This window comes from Somniosus microcephalus, chromosome 1, assembly GCF_052327205.1.
Source record: "Somniosus microcephalus isolate GS21.2 chromosome 1, FLI_Smic_1.0, whole genome shotgun sequence".
In the NCBI taxonomy this organism is placed as follows: domain Eukaryota; kingdom Metazoa; phylum Chordata; class Chondrichthyes; order Squaliformes; family Somniosidae; genus Somniosus; species Somniosus microcephalus.
In genome coordinates this window covers 408,586,274-408,608,724 of record NC_140987.1, presented here as the reverse complement: position 1 = coordinate 408,608,724, position 22,451 = coordinate 408,586,274, and the positions used below count along the sequence as shown (strand labels likewise).

At 45.5% G+C, this 22,451-nt stretch overlaps 1 protein-coding gene across 1 annotated transcript; it reads right to left on the bottom strand.

The window, feature by feature from the left end:
• Positions 1 to 2,222: 2,222 nt before the first annotated feature.
• Positions 2,223 to 22,003, bottom strand: vbp1 (von Hippel-Lindau binding protein 1). The gene is made up of 6 exons (XM_085998618.1): positions 21,887 to 22,003; positions 15,978 to 16,102; positions 12,673 to 12,739; positions 11,628 to 11,726; positions 9,013 to 9,151; positions 2,223 to 2,725 (listed from the first exon to the last, which is right to left on the bottom strand). Exons 1-6 carry the CDS (start codon positions 21,965 to 21,967, stop codon positions 2,655 to 2,657), a joined length of 582 nt encoding a protein of 193 aa, XP_085854744.1. The 5' UTR covers positions 21,968 to 22,003; the 3' UTR covers positions 2,223 to 2,654.
• Positions 22,004 to 22,451: the final 448 nt, after the last annotated feature.

The window sequence follows — 22,451 nt, the reverse complement described above, 5'->3', positions numbered from 1 at the left end:
ATGCACCAACTCATGAACATAATGGCACCCTGTATCACTGAGTCTCCGTTCATTTTGCATGACATTACCAGTGGGTGGCCACAGGAAGCTCCTGCCTGAAACAGGTGGGAGCTTCCCAAGACAACATGGAAGCAATGTAATTACTCCTTCCATGTAATTTCCTGGTTAACATGTTGGGTATATAATTATAATTGATGGCCAGGGTTGTTAGGTGATGAACTCCATATAACAGTAAGTTTAAGGCCCTAGCAAAAAAAGGTTCATTCAACATTTTTAAGGCTATTTCTGCATGGTTTTTCTTTTCCCCTGCTGGCACTTTTGTGAGATTTTATGCCACTTGGTGTCATTTTGCTTTTTAGCCCAGCATTATTATTTTGTTTTATTCATTTGTGGGATGTGGGCATCGCTGGCAAGGCCAGCATTTATTGCCCATCCCTAATTGCCCTCGAGAAGGTGGTGGTGAACTGCCTTCTTGACACCAATGGTTTTCGCAATGGAAATCTCCCATCTGACAGGTTTGGAAAAAGCAAAGGATCAATGAAGGGATGCCAGGCAGGTCAGGCTGCACAGTGCTCTGTGCCCACCTGCCAGGACCTGCACACCATCATTTGCCAACTGAGATGACTACATGTCTCTTTGGCAGACAATTAGTGCAAGCAGAGCCTATTCACCAAAGATGGCTGAGACAGCAGACCAAATGGCACCCGTAAGATATGAGAATTCCTGCTTAATTGTAATGCTGGATGGCTTTTCAGAAGTGCTCAATCATAGTGTATCTGGCTTTTAATAGTACTGGTTAAAATATATGGCACAGTGATTAGCTAGTAAATCCTCATTGACCACACCAGCAAAGATGGCACACACTACAAGGGGACTGGATCAGCAGAGAACCAGATGCAGAGCTATGTCATCTGCTACCAGGAAAACTGCAGTTACAGGCAGCATAGGTTGGCACAGCCAGTGACTACCAGCCTGCTGCAAACTTACTCTTGCCTCCATGTCCTTCTAGGCATTGTGCACAATGGTGATAATGCCATAGAGTGGCAGAGGAAAACCCTACACACAATTATCTCATGCAGCACCAGCTCCACTTCAGCAACCATCATTTCAGTAAATAGCCTATTCTCTTGCAGTGGGATGGAGTATGCTTAAAAATGTATGCCAGGAAAGGATACGTTGCAGGAAAGGATGCCCCGGAGCATGGTACATCGGCGAGACCATGCAGACACTGTGACAACGGATGAACGGACACCGCACAATAATCGCCAGGCAGGAGTGTTCCCTCCCAGTCGGGAAACACTTCAGCAGTCAAGGACATTCAGCCTCCGATCTTCGGGTAAGCATTCTCCAAGGCGGCCTTCGAGACACACGGCAACGCAAAATCGTCGAGCAGAAACTGATAGCCAAGTTCCACACCCATGAGGACGGCCTCAACCGGGATCTTGTGTTCATGTCATGCTACATGTAACCCCACCTGACGTAGTCATCCAGACTCGAGTCGTCGTTGGCTTGTTCTCTCTACACAGATGCGGCCGGACCTGCTGTGATTTCCAGCAAAAAAAATGTTTTTTGTCTTTTTTTGTTTTTCATACAGACCCCAGCATCTGCAACATTTGACCCCTTGTGACCCCACCTCATTGTTCTTTGATGTAATGTTTTCCTGACTGACCTGTTTGGACACCATTTACACCTTTAATTGCTGTGATTATCTCTCTGCCGAGGTGTGATAAATGGCAGTTAGAAAGATTACCTGTAAACATCTGACATTATTCTCTGACTATATAAGCTGTGTTTTTATGCATCTCTCCACTTCACCCGACGAAGGAGCAGCGCTCCAAAAGCTTGTGATTTCAAATAAAGCTGTTGGACTATAACCTGGTGTTGTGTGATTTCTTGCGTTACTATTCTATGATTCTGACCATTGGCTGCAACAGTCCTACGCTAGTGAAACTGGACAGACATTACTTAGTTCCTATTGGGCGTAGGGTCACAGCATAAAACTTGCACTACCTAGCCATCTCACTCAAAAATGGGAAATGAAAAACGTTCAGTAGTTCCCGAGTTCGGAGCTGAGGTTTTACTCTCCATCTAACCCGTTATACCTGACCTGGGAATTTTTAATCCTGACAGTGTCTGAAATAGAAAATACTACTTTCCCCCAGCAGTGACATCCTTCACTTTGAGCACAAAAATCTACACAGGAAAAAATTACTACAGGAGCATTTGTTTTGTTCTGTTCAATTTATTAACATCTCATGATAGAACCATACAAAATCTTTACAGGTATCGTATCACAGCAAGAACTTGTTGCGTGGATACACAAGATGTCTAATGTCCCTGTACGACTGGGCTGCAGGACTGTTGCAAGTGTGGCTTGCTGTGAAAACTGGCAACACTGCATCTTGAATCTGTACTTTATATCATTCTTTTTCACTTCCACAATTGCCATATAAGCATGCAATTAACCAGTGTGCCTACATATCTGTAGTTTCAGTCTCGCGTCTGTTCTTAGGTCTAACATTTTTCTGTGTTTTCCAAAGACTAAAATAACTGCAGCTTTCCAAACACAAATGTTGCCAAATCGATGGAGTTTTTTTTAAGAAAACAAAAGTGAGTTTGGTAGTTAAACTATGTGTAAAAATGTGTTTTTTGAACTATGCGCTGCTTTTAGAGGCTGCTTCGGAGCTTCTCCTTTTAACGTCCCAGTTATACACTCTTGCCATATCTGAAAGACAACTGGTTAAGGGAAAATCAGACATATCATGGTCACTTACAATGGGTGCAATGCTGACAACTCCTAAATGCCAATAGCTTTCCTGTTAGTAAAAAATAAGATATTAGAATAGGAAGAGCTCCCCAAATGGCTCCATAAGGGCCAGGATAATCCCATGCTTGATCTCTGGTTGGTGGGTATGGTAGTGTAATGGTTATGGTGCTACATTTGCATCCCAGAGGTCATGAGTTCAAATACCACCATGGTACATTACAAAACTGAATTCAATACAAATATGACCATGAAACCCAAGTACAAGTACCCAAGTAACGCCCTCCGGAGAAGGAGCCTGCCAACTCTATCTGGTCTTGTCTACTTTGGACTCTAAACATTACGTGGTTGGCTCTTAATTTCCCCAGTAAAACCTTTGTGCCCTCTGCCATCCTGATCGATCCCCTAGTATGGTCCCATCTAAGCTCCTTCAAGTCCATGGGTACAGATGTGAGCGTATCTTGCACACAACTAGTTTAACTACCCATCACCATATCTGGCTAGACAACATCAAGCCCCATCATGCTCACTTTCTTCTGCCACCCCCTCACCCCACTCTAGGATCATCCTGTAGAACAAGCTTATTTTCTCTGGTTTCTCTCCCATCTCTCCTCATGTCCTCTCCTAGCTCATCTCATTGAGACCTACCACTTACTCCCTTAACCCCACTCCCACTAAACTGCGGACCACCTAACTTTACTTCCTGGCCCCTATGCTAGCTGACATTGTAAATAGGAACATAGGAATTGCTAGATGAAAAAAGACCACGGTCCACCTAGTTCACCTTCTACTATCCTGGCAGTCGCATTATACGATGATAATGGAGTTGCTGACTAATCATAGCATTCAATCTCTATCAATTAGTCTACAACAGACCCAGAAATGACACGAGGAAAACCCCAGTGGAGGAGAGCTTTGGGAACCATGGATCCAAAGTCACCTTTCCCCGCCCCCCCAAGCTCTCTACACTTACCACACATCATGTCTCAAGTTACTCATATACTGTATCCCAAAATGTTATTTCTGAAAGAAATCTAGCTAATTTGCATTTGAATGAATCAATACTAACTGCTTCCATTGTCTCCCTTGGGAGTCTGTTCCATAAATTGACTACTTGCTCACTAAAATATTGGTCTGGAAATTGCAGTCAGAGGCTTCCCGTGGGCGAATGCCTCCGATCCACTAGAAAAGTATGCACCTACCCGGTGCCTCCGTATCTTCTGTCCCTCACGCTCCTGGGCCTGCAGGCGTACACCTGCGTAAAGGCCCACATATCCCAGGGGCGCATGCGGTTCGCAAGCATCCCTGGGATCACGTGGGCCGGCCCAATCACAAAGGGGGATTCCATTTACGTACGGAATCCCCATAAGCATAATAGGAATCCCCATAAAAACACACTTTCACAACACTTAAATAAAAATAAATCATCACGTTAAAGATTAATTAAAATACAATTTAATTAAACATTTAAAACAAAAATTTAATTTTTTGAAAAATAAATTCAAACATTTTTAAAGGGGCCAAGAATAACCTAAACTAATTTTAAAGGTTTTTGAATGTTTAAATGATTTTTTTTTAATGTATTTTATTTATTTAAACCCTTGAGCTGCTAAAAGGCCTGCTTGTGATTTTTGGAGGCCAATCACTGTAACCCCAGAACATCGCTGGAGGAGTTCATCAAGGCAGTATCCTCAGCTCTACCATCGTCAGCAACTTCATTATAAGATCAGATCAGGAGTGGGGCTGTTTATGATTTTATGCCAAGCTCCATTCACAACTATTTCAGTAACAAAGTAGCTTGGACTGACTAATGGCAGGATAACATTCAGGCTTGGGCTGACAAATGGCCATCTTCCACAAGAGCAAGCCCAACTACCTCTCCCTAACCTGCAACAGCACCACCAGTGCCGAGACCCCCATCATCAGCATTTTGATGGTACGGTAGTACCTGTATAGTGGTTATGTTACTGGACTAGTAATTCAGAGGCCTAGATTAATAATCCTGAGACGGAGTTCTAATCCCACCCACGGCAGCTCTGGATTTTAAATTCAGTTAATTAAATAAATCTGGAATAAAAATAAATACCTGGTCTAGCCTATATGTGACTCCAGACCTATAGCAATGTGGTTGATTCTTAACTCCCCTCCGAAATGGCCTAGCAAGTCTGTCAGTTGTAACAAACCGCTAAAACTAATAATAATAAAACCAGACGGACCACCCGGCATCAACCTCGGCACCGGCTTAGGACACGATAACGGCACACACAGCCCAGTCGACCCAGCAAGGTCCTCCTCACTAACATTTGGGGACTTGAGCCAAAATTGGGAGAGCTGTCTCACAGACTAGTCAAGCAACAGCCTGACAATCAGACTCTCAGAATCATACCTTTCAGCCCACCGGCAGGACAGACCCACCAGAGATGGGGGCACAGTCGGGAGGGAGTCCTCAACATTGATTCCGGACCCCATGAAATCACATGGCATCACGCCAAACATTGGCAAGGAAACCTCCTGCTGATTACCACTTACCACCCTCACTCAGCTGATGAATCAGTACTCCTCCACTGTTGAACACTACTTGGAAGAAGCACTGAGGGTAGCAAGGGCACAGAATGTACTCTGGGTGGGGGACATCAATGTTCATCAAGTGTGGCTCAGTAGCATCACTACTGACTGAGCTTGTCGAGTCCTGAAGGACATAGCTGCCAGACTGGACCTGCAGCATGTGGTGAGAGAACCAACACGAGGGGGAAAACCTACGTGACTTCGTCCTCACCAATCTACCCGTCGCAGATGTATTTGTCCTTGACAGCATTAGTAGCAGTGACCACCGCACAGTCCTCGTGGAGACGAAGTCCCGTCTTCACATTGAGGACACCATCCATTGTGTTGTGTGGCACTACCACCGTGCTAAATGAGATAGATTCAGAACAGATTTAGCGACTCAAAACTGGGCATCCATGAGGTGCTGTGGGCCATCAGTAGCACAATTGTTTTCCACCACAATCTGTAACCTCATGGCCCGGCATATCCCTCACTCTACCATTACCATCAAGCCAGGCGACCTTCCCTGGTTCAATGAGGAGTGAAGAGGAGCATCAGCACCAGGCGTACCTGAAAATGAGGTGCCAACCTGGGGAAGCTGCAACACAGGACTACATGTATACTAAACAACAGATGCAGCATGCTATAGACAGAACTAAGTGATACCACAACCAATGGATCAGATCAAAGCTCTGCAGTCCTGCCACATCCAGATGTGAATGGTGGTGGACAATTAAACTAACGGGAGGAGGCGGCTCCATGAACATCCCCATCCTCAATGATGGTGGAGCCCAGCACGTGAGTGCAAAAGACAAGGCTGAAGCGTATGCAACCATCTTCAACCAGAAGTGCTGGGTGGACAATCCATCTCCTAAGGTCCCCACCATCAGAGAAGCTAGTCTTCAGCCAATTCGATTCACTCCATGTGATATCAAGAAACGGCTAAGTGCACTGGATACAGCAAAGGCTATGGGCCCTGACAATATCCCGGCTATCGTGCAGAATTAGCCGCGCCTCTAGCCAAGCTGTTCCAGTACAACTACAATACTGGCATCTACCCGACAATGTAGAAAATTGCCTAGGTATGTCCTGTCCACAAAAAGCAGGACAAATCCAACCCGGCCAATTACCGCCCAATCAGTCTACTCTACATCATCAGCAAAGTGATGGAAGGTGTCATTGACAGTGCTATCAAGCTGCACTTACTCACCTATAACCTGCTCACCGATGCTCAGTTTTGGATCCGCCAGGATCACTCTGCTCCAGACCTCATTACAGCCTTGGTCCAAATATGGACAAAGGAGCTGAATTCCAGAGGGGAGGCAAGAGTGACTGCCGTTAACATCAAGGCAGCATTTGACCGAGTTTGGCATCAAGGAGCCCTAGTAAAATTGAAGTCAATGGGAATCGGGGGAAAAAACTCTCCACTGGCTGGAGTCATACCTAGCACAAAAGAAGATGGTTGTGGTTGTTAGGAGGCCAATCATCACAGCTCAAGGACATCACAGCAGGAGTTCCTCAAGGCAATGTCCTAGGCCTAACCACCTTCAGCTGCTTCATCAATGACCTTCCCTCCATTGTAAGGTCAGAATTGGGGATGTTCGCTGATGATTGCAGTGTTCAGTTCCATTCGCAACTCCTCAGATAATGAAGCAATCTGTGCCCGCATGCAGCAAGACCTGGACGACATTCAGGCTTGGGCTGATAAATGGCAAATAACATTCACGCCACACAAGTGCCAGGCACTGACTATCTCCAACAAGAGAGCATCTAGCCGCCCTTGACATTCAATGGCATTACCATCGCCGAGTCCTCCAACAACATCCACATCTGGAGGTGGGGGGGGGGGGGTCACCATTGACCAGAAACTTAGCTGGACCAGCCACATAAATACTGTGGCTACAAAAGCAGGTCAGAGGCTGGGTATACCACAGAGTGTGCGTCACCTCCTGACTCCCCAAAGCCTTTCCACCATCTACAAGGCATAAGTCAGGAGTGTGATGGAATACTCTGTACTTGCCTGGATGAGTGCAGCTCTAACAACATTCAAGAAGCTCGTCACCATCCAGGACAAAGCAGCCCACTTGACTGCCACCACCTTAAACATTCATTCCCTCCATCACTGGCGCACCGTGGCTGCAGTGTGTACCATCTACAAGATGCACTGCAGCAACTCGCCAAAGCTTCTTCGACAACACCTCCCAAACCCGCGACCTCTACCACCTAGAAGGACAAGGGCAGCAGGTGCATGGGAACACCATCACCTCCCAAGTCCCCCCACCATCCTGACCTGGAAATATATCGCCGTTCCTTCATTGTCGCTGGGTCAAAATCCTGGAACTCCCTCCCTAACAGCACTGTGGGAATACCTTCACCACGTGGACTGCAGCGGTTCAAGAAGGCGGCTCACCACCACCTTCTCAAGGACAGTTAGGGATGGGCAATAAATGCTGGCTTTGCCAGTGATGCCCACATCCCAGGAATGAATAAAAAAAAAGCTTAATTGGACCAGCTATATCAACAGTCTGGTTACAAAAGCAGGGCAGAGATTGGGTACTCTGCGCTAAGTGGCTCACCTCTTGACCCACAAACCTTCGCTACCATCAACAAGGTTCATGTCAGGAAGACTATGGAATACAGGAAACTTTGTGCTATCCAGCACCGACGGGACCAAGCTGTTGCCATCCCATCAAAACCGCCGAACAAACCAGCGCTAACGTTGAAACATACGGAGATTTTGAGCTCCGTATCTGACAACAAACCCTGTGCTTCTAAACAGTCGGCTGTACCTTGCAAGCGTCTCTGTAGCTTAGCAACAGCTTCAGCGAGACCTTGCAGAGCCTGACTGGTGGAAAAAAAACAACGAAAAGAAAAAAAACCTGACGAAACGGCTCCTGATTTTTGCCGGTGGCTCAAGCATTCCGGACAGTTAACCTCCGGATAAACCAAAGTTTCCTGTACTCACCACTCCCCTGGATGGGTGTAGCCATAACAACACTCAACAAGAACATCATCAAGGGCAATGCAGTCTGCTTGATCAGCATTCCTGCCACTAGACTCAATATCCAATCCCTTCATCACTAGTGCACTGTTGATCGCATTTTGTACTATCTCCAGGATGTCTTTGGACATAGATCACTGTCCCTTTATCAGTACTGGGTCAAAATATTGAAATTCCCTCCGTACCACCACTGTGGGAACGTCAAGCTTTGAATGGCTTAGTCCTGCACAATAGTAAAGTTCTGTTCACCAGTGTCTGGTATTCAAGTGAAACCCAAGTAGCTCCATGTGGATCTATATTTTTTAATTCAGTGGCACGTATCATTCGTGTTCCAACACACAACCCCATGGATTACTCAGGCATTGACTCTTGCCTACAAATTGCTATTCTACTGATTTGCCTATCTCAAATGCGCTACTGTGGGGAGACACACAGTAGGGCCAAGCACTATTCTTTCATGGGAAAAATGAGGAAAAATTGGATGGCACGTCTGAATTGAATGACTATATACCTCCGATCCGTCAGTTTGAGAGTTACATTCATGCTGGGGAGCAACAGGTTTTCCACCTGTCCTCTCAGTTAGTAGCCTGTAGTTACCCTCATACGACAAGTGATAAAATAAATGTCAACAGAAGCCTGACCAAAAATATACAAAAAAATTAAGTTACCATATCACCCAGTGTCAATTTGGTATAAAGGATACTGACTTCTGTGGTGGTGAACTGATCTCGAAGAAAGTCTAGGTCTTCTTCTAGTCCTTCCAGATTACGGGTTGCAGTTGTCAGATTCTTCTCGAGTAATGCTCGAGCCTCATCAATATCATATTCAAGCATTACATTAGCCTGTGGCAAGACAGAGACACTTCTTACCCATTTTTCTGCCAATCCCCCAAACACCCTCACCCCTCGCCTGCGCTGGCTCTTCAAGTGCCGGGGGACCTAATTCAAGTAGCCGTTTTCCATTAGTGAGCCTGGATATTGAGTACTGGCAGACTAATCACTTGTGGGGCATTTCAATTGGTCCTGTCCTCAGTTGATATCCACACATTCACTTTCCAACAGAGATGGATAATGATCAAGAGCAGGACCTCTGGCTGATTTTTCCCAGCCATACCCCACGATGCCAAGGCCAATTGTAATGCCCCTACTGCTACCCAAGTAGTGCAAATCCACTGATCCCTGAAGGTAGTAGGACAGGTAGATAAGGTGATTAAGAAGGCATATGGGATTCTTTCCTTTATTAGCCGAGGCATCAAATATAAGAGCAGGGAAGCTATGCTTGAACTGTATAAAACACTAGTTAGTCTACAGCTAGAGTACTGCGTACAGTTCTGTCACCACATTACAAGAAAGGTGTGATTGCACTAGAGAGGGTACAGAGGAGATTTATGAGGATGTTGCCAGGACTGGAGAATTTTAGCTACGAGGAAAGATTGGATAGGCTGGGGTTGTTTTCTTTGGAACAGAGGAGGCTGAGGGGAGATTTAATTGAGGTGTATAAAATTATGAGGCGCCTAGATAGAGTGGATAGAAAGGACCTATTTCCCTTAGCAGAGAGGTCAATAACCAGGGGACATAGATTTAAAGTAATTGGTAGAAGGATTAGAGGGGAGTTGAGGAAAACGTTTTTCACCCAGAGGAGGTGGGGGTCTGGAACTCACGGCCTGAAAAGTGTGGTAGAGGCAGAAACTCTCATCACATTTAAAAAGTACTTGGATATGCACTTGAGGTGCCATAAGGCTACGGACCAAGAGCTGGAAAGTGGGATTCGGCTGGATAGCTCTTTTTCAGCCGGCACAGACACGATGGGCCGAATGGCAGCCTTCTGTGCTGTAAATTCTGATGATTCTATGATTCTAAGTGAAGATCACTTACTCAGCACAGAGCAAGAATCTCATCTGTATGGGTCAGTTACACACTGCTTTGACCAGCTGAGCCATGGTGCAGGGGGAGAAATAGTTTGAACTATTGCAGAACTGTTAATATTTACATTTAAATACTTTTACTCTTTTAAGTGCATGGCTACCCACAAAAATATTCTTAGCCTGAACAACATGGACCTGTATATTACATATAGTGGTGGTAATGCACAGCTTAATTTTAAATTTCCCCTGAAAATACACACACCCTACATCCACAAACTTTTTTGTTTTAAGTATAGTATAATCAGTTCCCCAGTATGTCAAAAAAGACAGGTACAACTGACTAGACACTATGAGCAAATAACATCACCACCAATGTTAAGTTCCAAAGACGTCATCCGACATGTTCCTCCCCTTCCTTGCACCCTCATTATATTGAAAATAAGACTCATCACACCACCTCTTACAATATTCTTTTCAAGAATTCCTACCTCACTCAGTCTTCCCTTTGTTCTACAATCTACAGACTTGCAGAATCCAAGATTACTGTCACCTAACTAGTGCTCGATGATCTATCATATCTTCTCTCCTACTCATTTCAGTCTTGGTGGTATCCTGCACCCCTAGCCTTGGACCTTCATCTAGGTTACTCAATATTGAAGAAAAAAAAAACATAAGCGCATCCATGAATGTTGCCTGGCTCCAGATGCACCTGGGGAACAATGAGACACACAATACTAGAATGTCTCCCTTATACAGTGTACATTGTTCACGCTTCATGGACTAGTAAAGAGATGTCAGAGTGTCATAACAGCACAGAAGGAGGCCATTCGGCCCATCGAGTCCGTGTATACCAACCATGGAAATAGGAGTAAATGGCTGTGTACTGACAATTTTATTGACAATTAGAATTAAGATACACTTGTCCTAGTTTTAGTTGATTACAGTAATTGTAGGTAACAGATAAGGTTTTATCCCTTGGTACATTCAGTCTGGTATTAACTCCACTGCAACGCACCTCCAATCCTATTCCATATGTGTTAGCGGAAGTAAAACCAGAAGCTGTTTACTGTTGGAGATGGAACCTGTTACATCTCTAACTTTTTCCAGTTCTGATGAAAGGTCATCGACCTGAAATGTTAACTCTGTTTATATCCCGACAGATGCTACCTGACCTGCTAAGTATTTCTAGCATTTTCTGTTTTTATTTCAGATTTTCAGCATCCACAGTATTTTGCTTTTGCATGTTAGCGGAAAGTCTTGTTTGGAATGTCCAGTCACAATGCCTGCACCTCAACTATTGCCTGAACACACATTAGGCAAGTGAACAAAGGACGAATATTAGGTGGTGTTCTTTCGGATGATCCTCCTGCAGGTTTTGTTCCCCTTACGTATTTTTCCAACACTTGTAGCAGAAAAAATGCTATACAGATGAGAATCTGTGGCTCTGAACTTACCCCCAACCATAAGCACACTTTATCCGTAGGAGCGATGGATGCTTTAGCATACAAGTTGTCTGCCAGGAGAAACAGTGTCGCCATTGGATCTGTGGAATCCTTTAAAATAAAAAGCAGAGGCACTCAGGGTTGCATTACTGTTGAACAAACCAAGCAATTCCCCCCATCGCTCTCATTTCTATAATATACACATTACCCACAGTGGCCCAGCACCTGGTTACAGCAATGCACTTTGGCACTGAAAGTTATGAAAATGAAAGAATAAATGCAGCAGGAATAGCAAGTTGGTTGATGAACAGGAAACAAAGATTCAAGTTAATGGATACTGCTTGGATTGGAGAACAGTTGGAAGTAGTGTACCTCTCAGGACAGTGCTGGGTCCACTTTTTTTCTCTCTCTATATGATTTGAACTTGAGGAATGGTTTTCATAGGGAAAGAATATTTCCTTTGGATGGGGAGCCTGTGACAAGGGGTTTCAATTAAAAATTATCACAAAGAAAATTAAAAAGAAAAGTGAAGAGAAATTTATTTATGCAGAATTGTTAAAGCAAGGAATATTTTGCCACAGGAAAGAGGCAGAGACAGACCACTGCAACTTTTAAAGGAAAAGTAGATTTGAAATAAAGGACAATACAGGGCTATGGGGCAACAACAAGCTGGCATAGGCACGTTAGGTAAATTTATCTCTTCTTGTGCTGCAAACTTATACCTCCCGATAGCCTGTTCCAAAGAAGCCATAAAAGGGGCTGGGTGCAGGTCATTCACCCACCCTCTCCAGTACGAGAAGAAAAAATATTAATGCAACATTTTTGAGATATTCTTGTCAGTCCAGGCACATCCTGGTGAGAGTTACTTCCACAAAATTAGAATTCAAAATTGCGAAAATTCATCTCCAGACCCTTAATGACTCACTTGCCCAAAACAAAACGACAAAAAAAACTATTTGACTGTAAGCATGGACCAGAAAACACAAAAACAACCAAGAGCAGTGGGCAAAGTCATTGTCGATCAGCCAGTTTTAGGTAAAGCTTTAATGAGTTTTACCTTTTTCTTCTGCATGTGTTTTAAGATCTCTAACGTCTGTTTAATTTCTGGGATTTGACTTTTTAGCCTAGGGGAGGGAAGAAAAGATGCGAATATAAATGGTCCGGTTGACAAAAAGAGCAATCACTTTTCACAGAAGCTTTCAGTTAAGCAAGTAGTAATTCTTGAGATGCAAAAGATCTCCAGTCTGTGCATTTAAACCAGGTCAGAATACAACCTAAGTGATTACACCAAGGAATTTACATTTGAAGCCCCCGCCCCACCCAAGGACAATGCCTGGATTTTTCTATCAGTAGGTGGTGGTGCTGCTCCCACAAGTTCATAGGAAATACTCAGTAGAGTGGTTCAAACACACTTGCTGCACAATTATATTCTCTTAAAATGCGCACATGAAGCATATTTTTGTTGGCACTGGGCATTTCAGCAAAAGGTCAGTTTAAAAGTATTTCTATTAGATATTTTTTCCCCAAAAATAGTTTGACAAGCCTGTTAAAACGGAATGAGCAATAAACAAAACCATTGATTTTCAATTCTAAGAGTGACTGAATCATTGGTTAAAAACAAAAATCACAGACTCTATGTAATAAAAACAAAATTTGACCTTTTCAGACCCTGTACCACTACTGACTGAGCTAGCCGAGTCCTAAAGGACATAGCTGCCAGACTGGGTTTGCGGCAGGCAGCGAGAGAACCAATACAAGGGAAAAACTTACTCGCCCTCATCCTCGCCAATCCACCTGTCGCAGATGCATCTGTCCATAATAATATTGGTAGCAGTGACCGCCACACAGTCATTGTGGAGACGAAATCCCCTCTTCACAATGGCGACACCCTCCATCCTGTTGTGTGGCACTACCACCGTGCTAAATGGGATAGATTCAGAACAGATCTAGCAGCTCAAAATTGGGCATCCATGAGGCGCTGTGGGCCATCAGCAGCAGCAGAATTGTATTCCACCATAATTTGTACCTCATGGCCCGGCATTTTCCTCACTCTACATTACCATCAAGCCAGGGGACCAACCCTGGTTCAATGAGGAATGTAGAAGAGCATGCCAGGAGCAGCACCAGGCGTGCCTAAAAATGAGGTGCCAAGCTGGTGAAGTTACAAGATAGGACTACATGCATGCTAAACAGCGGAGCAGCATGCTATAGACAGGGCTAAGCAATCTCAAATCCAACAGATCAGATCAAAGCTATGCATTCCTGCCATATCCAGTCATGAATGGTGGTGGACAACTAACAGGAGAAGGAAGCTCCATGAATATCCCCATCCTCAATGGTGGCGGAACCCAGCACCTGAGTGCAAAAGACAAGGCTGAAGCATTTACAACCATCTTCAGCCAGAAGTGCCAAGTGGATGATCCATCTTGGCCTCCTCCTGAGGTCCCCACCATCACAGAAGCCAGTCTTCAGCCAATTCGATTCACTTCATGTGATATCAAGAAACGGCTGAGCGCACTGGATACAGTAAAGGCTATGGGCCTCGACAACCTCCCGGCTGTAGTGCCGAAGACTTGTGCTACAGAACTAGCCGCGCCTTTAGCCAAGCTGTTCCAGTACAGCTACAATACTGGCATCTACTTGATAAAGTGGAAAATTGCCCAGGTATGTCCTGTCCAGAAAAAGCAGGACAAATCTAATCTAACCAATTACCGCCCCATCGGTCTACTCCATCATCAGCAAAGTGATGGAAGGTGTCGTCGACAGTGCTATCAAGTGGCACTTACTCACCAATATCATGCTCACCGATGCTCAGTTTGGGTTCTGCCAGGACCACTCGACTCCAGACCTCATTACAGCCTTGGTCCAAACATGGACAAAAGAGCTGAATTCCAGAGGCGAGGCGAGAACGACTGCCACTGACATCAAGGCAGCATTTGACCGAGTGTGGCATCAAGGAGCCCTAGTTAAATAGATGACAATGGGAATCAGGGGGAAAACTTCACTGGCTGGAGTCATACTTAGCATGAAGGAAGATGGTTGTGGTTATTGGAGACCAATCATCTCGGCCCCAGGACATCACTGCAGGAGTTCCTCAGGGCAGTGTCCTAGGCCCAACCATCTTCAGCTGCTTCATCAATGACCTTCCCTCCATCATAAGGTCAGTAATGGGGATGCTTACTGATGATTGCAGTGTTCAGTTCCATTCACAACACCTCAGATAATGAAGCAGTCTGTGCCCAGACAACATTCAGGCTTGGGCTGATAAGTGGCAAGTAACATTCGCGCCACACAAGTGCTAGGCAATTACTAACTCCAACGAGAGGTGTCTATCCGCCACCCCTTGACATTCAACGGCATTTCCATCGCTGAGTCCCGCACCAACAACATCCTGGAGGACACCGTTGACCAGAAACTTAACTGGACCAGCCACATAAATACCGTGGCTACAAGAGCAGGTCAGAGGTTGGGTATTCTGCGACGAGTGACTCACCTCTTGCCTTCCTAAAGCCTTTCTACCATCTACAAGGCACAAGTCAGGAGTGTGATGGAATACTCTCCACTTGCCTGTATGGGTGTAGCTCCAACAACACTCAAGAAGCTCAACACCATCCAGGACAAAGCAGTCCGCTTGACTAGCACCTCATCCACCACCTTAAACATTCAGTCCCTCCACCACCGGCGCACCGTGTATGCAGTATGTACCATCTACATTGCAGCAACTCACCAAAGCTTCTTCGACAGCACCTCCCAAATCCACAACATCTACCACCTAGAAGGACAAGAGCAGCAGGCACATGGGAACACCACCACGTCCAAGTTCCCCTCTAAGTCACACACCATCCTGACTTAGAAATATATCGCCGATCCTTCGTCGTTGCTGGGTCAAAATCCTGGAACTCCCTACCTAACAGCACTGTGGGAGTACCTTCACCACATGGACTGCAGCGGTTCAAGAAGGCAGCGCACCACCACCTTCTCAAGGGCAATTAGGGATGGGCAATAAATGCTGGCCTTGTCAGCGATGCCCACATTCCATGAATTAAAAAGAAAAACAGATGGAATTTCAGAATGTGATTGCCAAAACAGTAGTAAAATATCCCAGTATCCCATTTAATAAAAATGGAATTTGTCTTATTCAGTTACTGCAAACCAGTGGTTCTGGCAATGAGGTACAGGGAGGTTTTCTTACGAGGAAGATTTTCATAACCAAAGAGCAGATCATTTGGGTGTCTTTCTCAATCGCAGGATAAATTGTGAATCCATTTTGATGTGTGTTTAGAACACGGTACATTTAACAGACTCGGCTAAACTGGCTGAATAGTTTGGACATTCTTGCTTCTTCACAATTTAACCTCTCACCTTCTTTTCTTTTGCGATAGATTCAGTTCCATGAATTTGTATTTTTGGTATTGCTCGTCTAGCCTCCTCAGCACCAGGTCTGCTGTCTCGTTACCAGGCTGCTTCATAAATGCAATAACATCTTCCTGGGAGGCAGAAGGTTAGGGGGGAAAAAAACCAGATTAAGTGATGGACTTGAAAAATGAAGACCACTTACGTGCCAGCAAAAAAGGGAAAGAACCAAATGGGAGCAGTTGAGCCATACAGCCCAGAAAGTTTCCAGATTTGACCCCCCTGTTGTGTTGAGTTAGCTTTGGCAGAGGTGGGGTAGCTACAATCAGCCTCACCACCCCAGTACAAGGGGGGCAATATCTGCTAGGGTTTCTACTCCTGATTCTAGTTATCCTGCAACTCGTACTGGAAGTCATGATGTGGAGATGCCGGTGTTGGACTGGGATGGACAAATGTGAGAAATCGCACAACACCAGGTTATAGTCCAACAGTTTTATTTGAAATCACAAGCTTTCGGAGCGCTGCTCCTACGTCAGGTGAAGTAAAGAGAAGCATATAGACACAGCATATATAGTCAGAGAGCACTGCCAGATGATTACAGGTAATCTTTCTAACTGCCCTTTATCACACCTCGGCAGAGAGATAATCACAGCAATCAAAGGTGTAGATGGTGTCCAAACAGGTCAGTCAGGAAAACATTACATCAAAGAACAATGAGGTGGGGTCACAAGGGGTCAAATGTTGCAGATGCTGGGGTCTGTAGGAAAAACAAAAAACAAACAAAAAATTTTTCTTTGCTGGAAATCACAGCAGGTCCGGCCGCATCTGTGTAGAGAGAACAAGCCAACGACGACTCGAGTCTGGATGACTACGTCAGGTGGGGTTACATGTAGCGTGACATGAACCCAAGATCCCGGTTGAGGCCGTCCTCATGGGTGTGGAACTTGGCTATCAGTTTCTGCTCGACGATTTTGCGTTGTCGTGTGTCTCGAAGGCCGCCTTGGAGAATGCTTACCCGAAGATCGGAGGCTGAATGTCCTTGACTGCTGAAGTGTTCCCCGACTGGGAGGGAACACTCCTGCCTGGCGATTGTTGCGCGGTGTCCGTTCATCCATTGTCGCAGTGTCTGCATGGTCTCGCCGATGTACCATGCTCTGGGGCATCCTTTCCTGCAACGTATGAGGTAGACAACGTTGGCCAAGTCACATGAGTATGTACCATGTACCTGGTGTCCTCACGTGTGGACACACGAATCTCCATCAAAGACGGACACCTCAGCACTTCACTCTACCACAAGCCCACGGACAACCTCACAATGCTCCACTTCTCCAACTTCCACCCTAACCACGTTAAAGAAGCCATCCCCTATGGACAAGCCCTGCGACTACACAGGATCTGCTCAGACGAGGAGGAACGCGATGGACACCTACAGACGCTGAAAGACGCCCTCGTAAGAACGGGATATGACGCTCGACTCGTCGATTGACAGTTCAGACAGGCCACAGCGAAAAATCGCATAGACCTCCTCAGAAGACAAACACAGGACACAAGCAACAGAGTACCCTTCGTCATCCAGTATTTCCCCGGAGTGGAGAAACTACGCCATGTTCTTCGCAGCCTTCAACATGTCATCGATGACGACGAACACCTCGCTAAGGCCATCCCCACGCCTCCACTACTCGCCTTCAAACAGCCGCCTAACCTCAAACAGACCATCGTCCGCAGCAAATTACCCAGCTTTCAGGAGAACAGCGACCTCGACACCACACAACCCTGCCACGGCAACCTCTGCAAGACATGCCAGATCATCAACACAGATACCATCATCACACGTGAGGACATCACCCACCAGGTACATGGTACATACTCATGTGACTCGGCCAACGTTGTCTACCTCATACGTTGCAGGAAAGGATGCCCCGGAGCATGGTACATCGGCGAGACCATGCAGACACTGCGACAACGGATGAACGGACACCGCGCAACAATCGCCAGGCAGGAGTGTTCCCTCCCAGTCAGGGAACACTTCAGCAGTCAAGGACATTCAGCCTCCGATCTTCGGGTAAGCATTCTCCAAGGCGGCCTTCGAGACATACGACAACGCAAAATTGTCAAGCAGAAACTGATAGCCAAGTTCCGCACCCATGAGGACGGCCTCAACCGGGATCTTGGGTTCATGTCACGCTACATGTAACCCCACCTGACGTAGAGTCATCCAGACTCGAGTCGTCGTTGGCTTGTTCTCTCTACACAGATGCGGCCGGACCTGCTGTGATTTCTAGCAAAGAAATATTTTTTTTTGTTTTTTGTTTTTCCTACAGACCCCAGCATCTGCAACATTTGACCCCACCTCATTGTTCTTTGATGTAATGTTTTCTTGACTGACCTGTTTGGACACCATCCACACCTTTGATTGCTGTGATTATCTCTCTGCCGAGGTGTGATAAAGGGCAGTTAGAAAGATTACCTGTAATCATCTAGCAGTGCTCTCTGACTATATATGCTGTGTCTATATGCTTCTCTTTACTTCACCTGATGAAGGAGCAGCGCTCCGAAAGCTTGTGATTTCAAATAAAACTGTTGGACTATAACCTGGTGTTGTGCGATTTCTCACATTTGTCCTACTGGAAGTGCATGTGAGCAGTGGGTGAGGGCAGAATTGGGTCAAATAACCTGATGGCAGTCACTGTCTAGCCTCACACATGTATAATGGTCTCTCTGTGACAAAACACAACTAAAATTGTTACATCTCCAATAAACTTTTGTTTGCTAGCACATAATTGACCAATTCACAGCCAGCTGGCTAGAAGGCTGGTTACACAAACAATAACAAATGGATTTTAAAAAATCTACAGGCTTTTATTCATGCAGTTTTTTTTGTCTATAATACACACACTGCAGAGATATCCGAGAGTTAGAAGAGCAGCAGGCAGCCTTCTAGCATTGTAGCTAATAAACACAAGAGGATACTTGATTTACAAAACACTGAGTTCAAGACCACAGAAAACAAATCACCTGTGATATAGTCAAAATGAATCGCAGGTTCTCCATAGCTTCTAATTTTTAACATAACCCACCACCTACATGTACAAATCCTCTAAACTGGCTAACAGAACATTTTCACTTCAACAACAACTTGCATTTATATAGCACCTTTAACATTGTAAAATGTCCCAAGGTACTTCATAGGGACGTTATCAAACAAAATTTGACACCAAGCCACATAAGGAGATATTAGGACAGGCGACCAAAAGCTTGGTCAAAGGAGGTAGGTTTTATGGAGCGTCTTAAAAGGAGGAGAGGTGTGGAGAGGTTTAGGGAGGGAATTCCAGAGCTTAGACAGCTGAAGGCACAGCCACCAATGGTGAAGCGATGAAAATCGAGGCCAGAATTGGAGGACCGCAGAGATCTCAAAGGGTTGTAGGCCTGGAGGATTTTACAGAGATAGGGAGGGGCGAGGCCACGGAGGGATTTGAAAACAAGGATGAGACGTTTAAAGTCAAGGCGTTGCCAGACTGGGAGCCAATGTAGATCAGCGAGCACAGGGGTGATGGGTGAATGGGACCTGGAGAGAGTTAGGACACGGGCAGGTGAATTTTGGACTTCCTAACCATTAACCTCTCACCTTCTCTTGTTTGCAACAGATTTCAGTTGGCTGAATTTGTATTTCTGGTTTTGCTTATCCATTCTCCTCATCATCAGGTCCTCTGCCAATGCCTTACAAACAATTCAGATGAGTTATTGCTCTGCATGTAAGGCAAAGGATGGAATCTGTTGGGGTACAAGCACCTATTCCATCCCAATGACAAGTGAACCATAGTGAGCAGTGTAGATAGAGCTGGTGGTGCTTAGCAGAAAGCATTGGGCTGTACAAGTGATTACAAAACATTTGGTATCACAGCACTGACAGCTACTTAGAACAGACAGTGGCTTCTAACCTTCATCTAGGACGAGATCAATTAAATAAATCCACTTTACAGCAAACCTCATATTACATCGTGTTTTTCAGAAAGGTTAGGGAAAAATGTGACAAACAGCAACTACATTCTGACAGTTGACATGGTAGATGAATGAGAAATATTCACATAGAAACTGGACAAAATAACAATGAAATTACATATACAGCACAGAAACAGGCCATTTGGCCCAACCAACCCATGCCGGTGTTCATGCCCCACTCGAGCCTAATATTCTGACAACATGAATTAAGGTTAGTGGACAGGCCCTAAACAATATTTTTAATGACATACTAGCAGATCTTCTGTAGCATTGCTTACAGTGAGTTGCAGCTTTTATAAGAGGTGTTATGCCAAGTATTATTTCCAAGAGTAGTGTTGGGCTGCCCCTGTGTTCGTGCTTGCCAGCCTCACCCCTCCCCACCTCCATCTGCAGCCCCATTTGCAATACCAGTTATTTTTTGGGATTGGTCTGGGAGCACTCTAAGGAGGGGCACCGTGATAATGGAGAAGATGACACCCATCTCTACACCTCCATCACTTCTCTTGACCCCCCCAAACCCACCATTGTGCTGTCATACTGCCCAGTTGCCATTGTGTCACAGATGAGTCACAATTTCCACCGATTGGACATGATAATGAACAAAGACAGTGTTTGCAGGCCATGTCATAAATTCTGCTCCCTTGCCACTTGAGGGGACTTTACTCCCCTCCCAGTCATCCGTAGATCATCCAAAACCTTGCTCATCTCCACTCCTACCTCACCCCACCCCGCTCACTGCCGAAACCCTCACCTATACTTTTGTCATCTTCTGACACATTTATTCCAAATGCTTCCTTACTGGCCTCCTATCCTTCATAAACTCCATCTTGTCAAAAACTTAGCCACCTGCATTATGTCCCATTCACCAACGGCCTTGCCGAGTGATGTTGGCTCATTCGAACCACCTTGGGACACTTTTTACATTAAAAGCATGTTATGCATGCAAATGAGATATAATATATATATAATTATATTTATATTGATATATATATAGATTACAAAGTCAAAAACCACTTACAGCACAAACTGAGGGACTCAGGAAGAGGCTGTGCAAATAGCATTCAAAAACATAAAACATTAAATGGTAAAAGATGGCTATATTCACCCCAGTTATATATATATAATAAAAAATCTAGCCCCCTCCCAGTTTTAATCAAAGTCCAGAGTGCAGAAAATACTAATTGGTCCATTGAGCCCATTCTTTGTATGTTTACGCTATCTTTGATAATCTTCATCCTCTATTTTAAGGAAGACCACATTCTTTTTATCTTCCCTGTTGTCTCTTTGTAACCCTCAATCCCTTCCTTTTCAACAGATACCAACCCACCTCCCATTTAAAGATATCAAGTGATCCCAAATCAACTACCTTCGCTGGGAAGGTGCTGACTCTTGCAGAGGTATGTCTCTAGACACATTGGCACAAAACTCGCCCAAGTGGCCTGAATGTGTGAGCCTGAATAATGAGTGGCAGCAGATTATTTGACCGTAAATGGCCCGATCCTGTCCTCACCTGATGTCTACACAAACCTAGCAGGAGTCATTGGGCAGACAACAGCAACAATAAGCTTGGCTGATCTTACCCCTCCCCAGCTCACCGGAACTGAGACACTGAGCAGGCCAGTCCAGGGATGGAGCCTGAGGGACACCCCGGTCTGTGTAGCTCAGTGGGCCGTGCATGTTACCCCTGAGCCCACCATCCACCCTTATAATGAAGTAAAAATTCACAAAGGATGAAACTGTGTTCCTGTGGAAACTGACAGCTGAACATGCAGCCCCCGCGAGGGGCAAGCGGCGCCTCACTAACGCCCGGCCGCACGTCTCCATGGGGACAGAGCCTGGGCCTCAGACCCTCACTCTGGGAAAGAGCTGGCCACCAGCGCACCGTGTCCCAATCCTCGGGGGGTGGAGAAGGCCCTTACCACGAACACGGCCTGGGGAATGCCGAGGTGCTTGCGGCTCGGAGCCGCGTTGCTATCGCCGCTCCCACTGGTGGTCGCCATCTTGGGGCAAACTGACGTCGTTTGAGTGACGCAGGCCAGGCCGCACGAGCGCACGAGGGCCGCCTGCGCTTCACGCTGATTGGTCCGACTCCACCCCGCGCCGCTCCCGGGCGGCTGGCTGAGGTGTCAATCACAAGAAGGGGGCGGTCCTGCTCGGGGGCGGGGCTTTATAGACGCAACCCGTGCAATTCATGCGAGACAATCGATTATATCCAATACAGTGAACACTAAATATACGTAGAGATATTTCACCTAATATAAACCTTACAAACGACATCTGTAATCCACCTACTCAGTCACGACCCACAATTGAAAGAAACACGAAGAAGCAGCAGCTGCTCCATAGAGAAAGTGCATAATTTTCTCCTCCGTGACATTTTTGCAACATAATTCCAAACAAAACAATTCGCCTCACCACATCACAATATTAGATCAATATAGCAGAAAGATTAGTGATAAATAGTCGACATCAAACTTTTTGAAA

Excerpts from the sequence above, each read along its gene's own strand:
- vbp1 (XM_085998618.1), bottom strand. The coding sequence starts at position 21,967 with ATGGCGACCACCAGTGGGAGCGGCGATAGCAACGCGGCTCCGAGCCGC. Across the intron at positions 16,103-21,886 it reads TTCCCCAGGCCGTGTTCGTG|GAAGATGTTATTGCATTTAT; the intron begins GTAAGGGCCTTC and ends TCTGCCTCCCAG. Across the intron at positions 9,152-11,627 it reads AAGTGTGCTTATGGTTGGGG|GCTAATGTAATGCTTGAATA; the intron begins GTAAGTTCAGAG and ends GTCTTGCCACAG.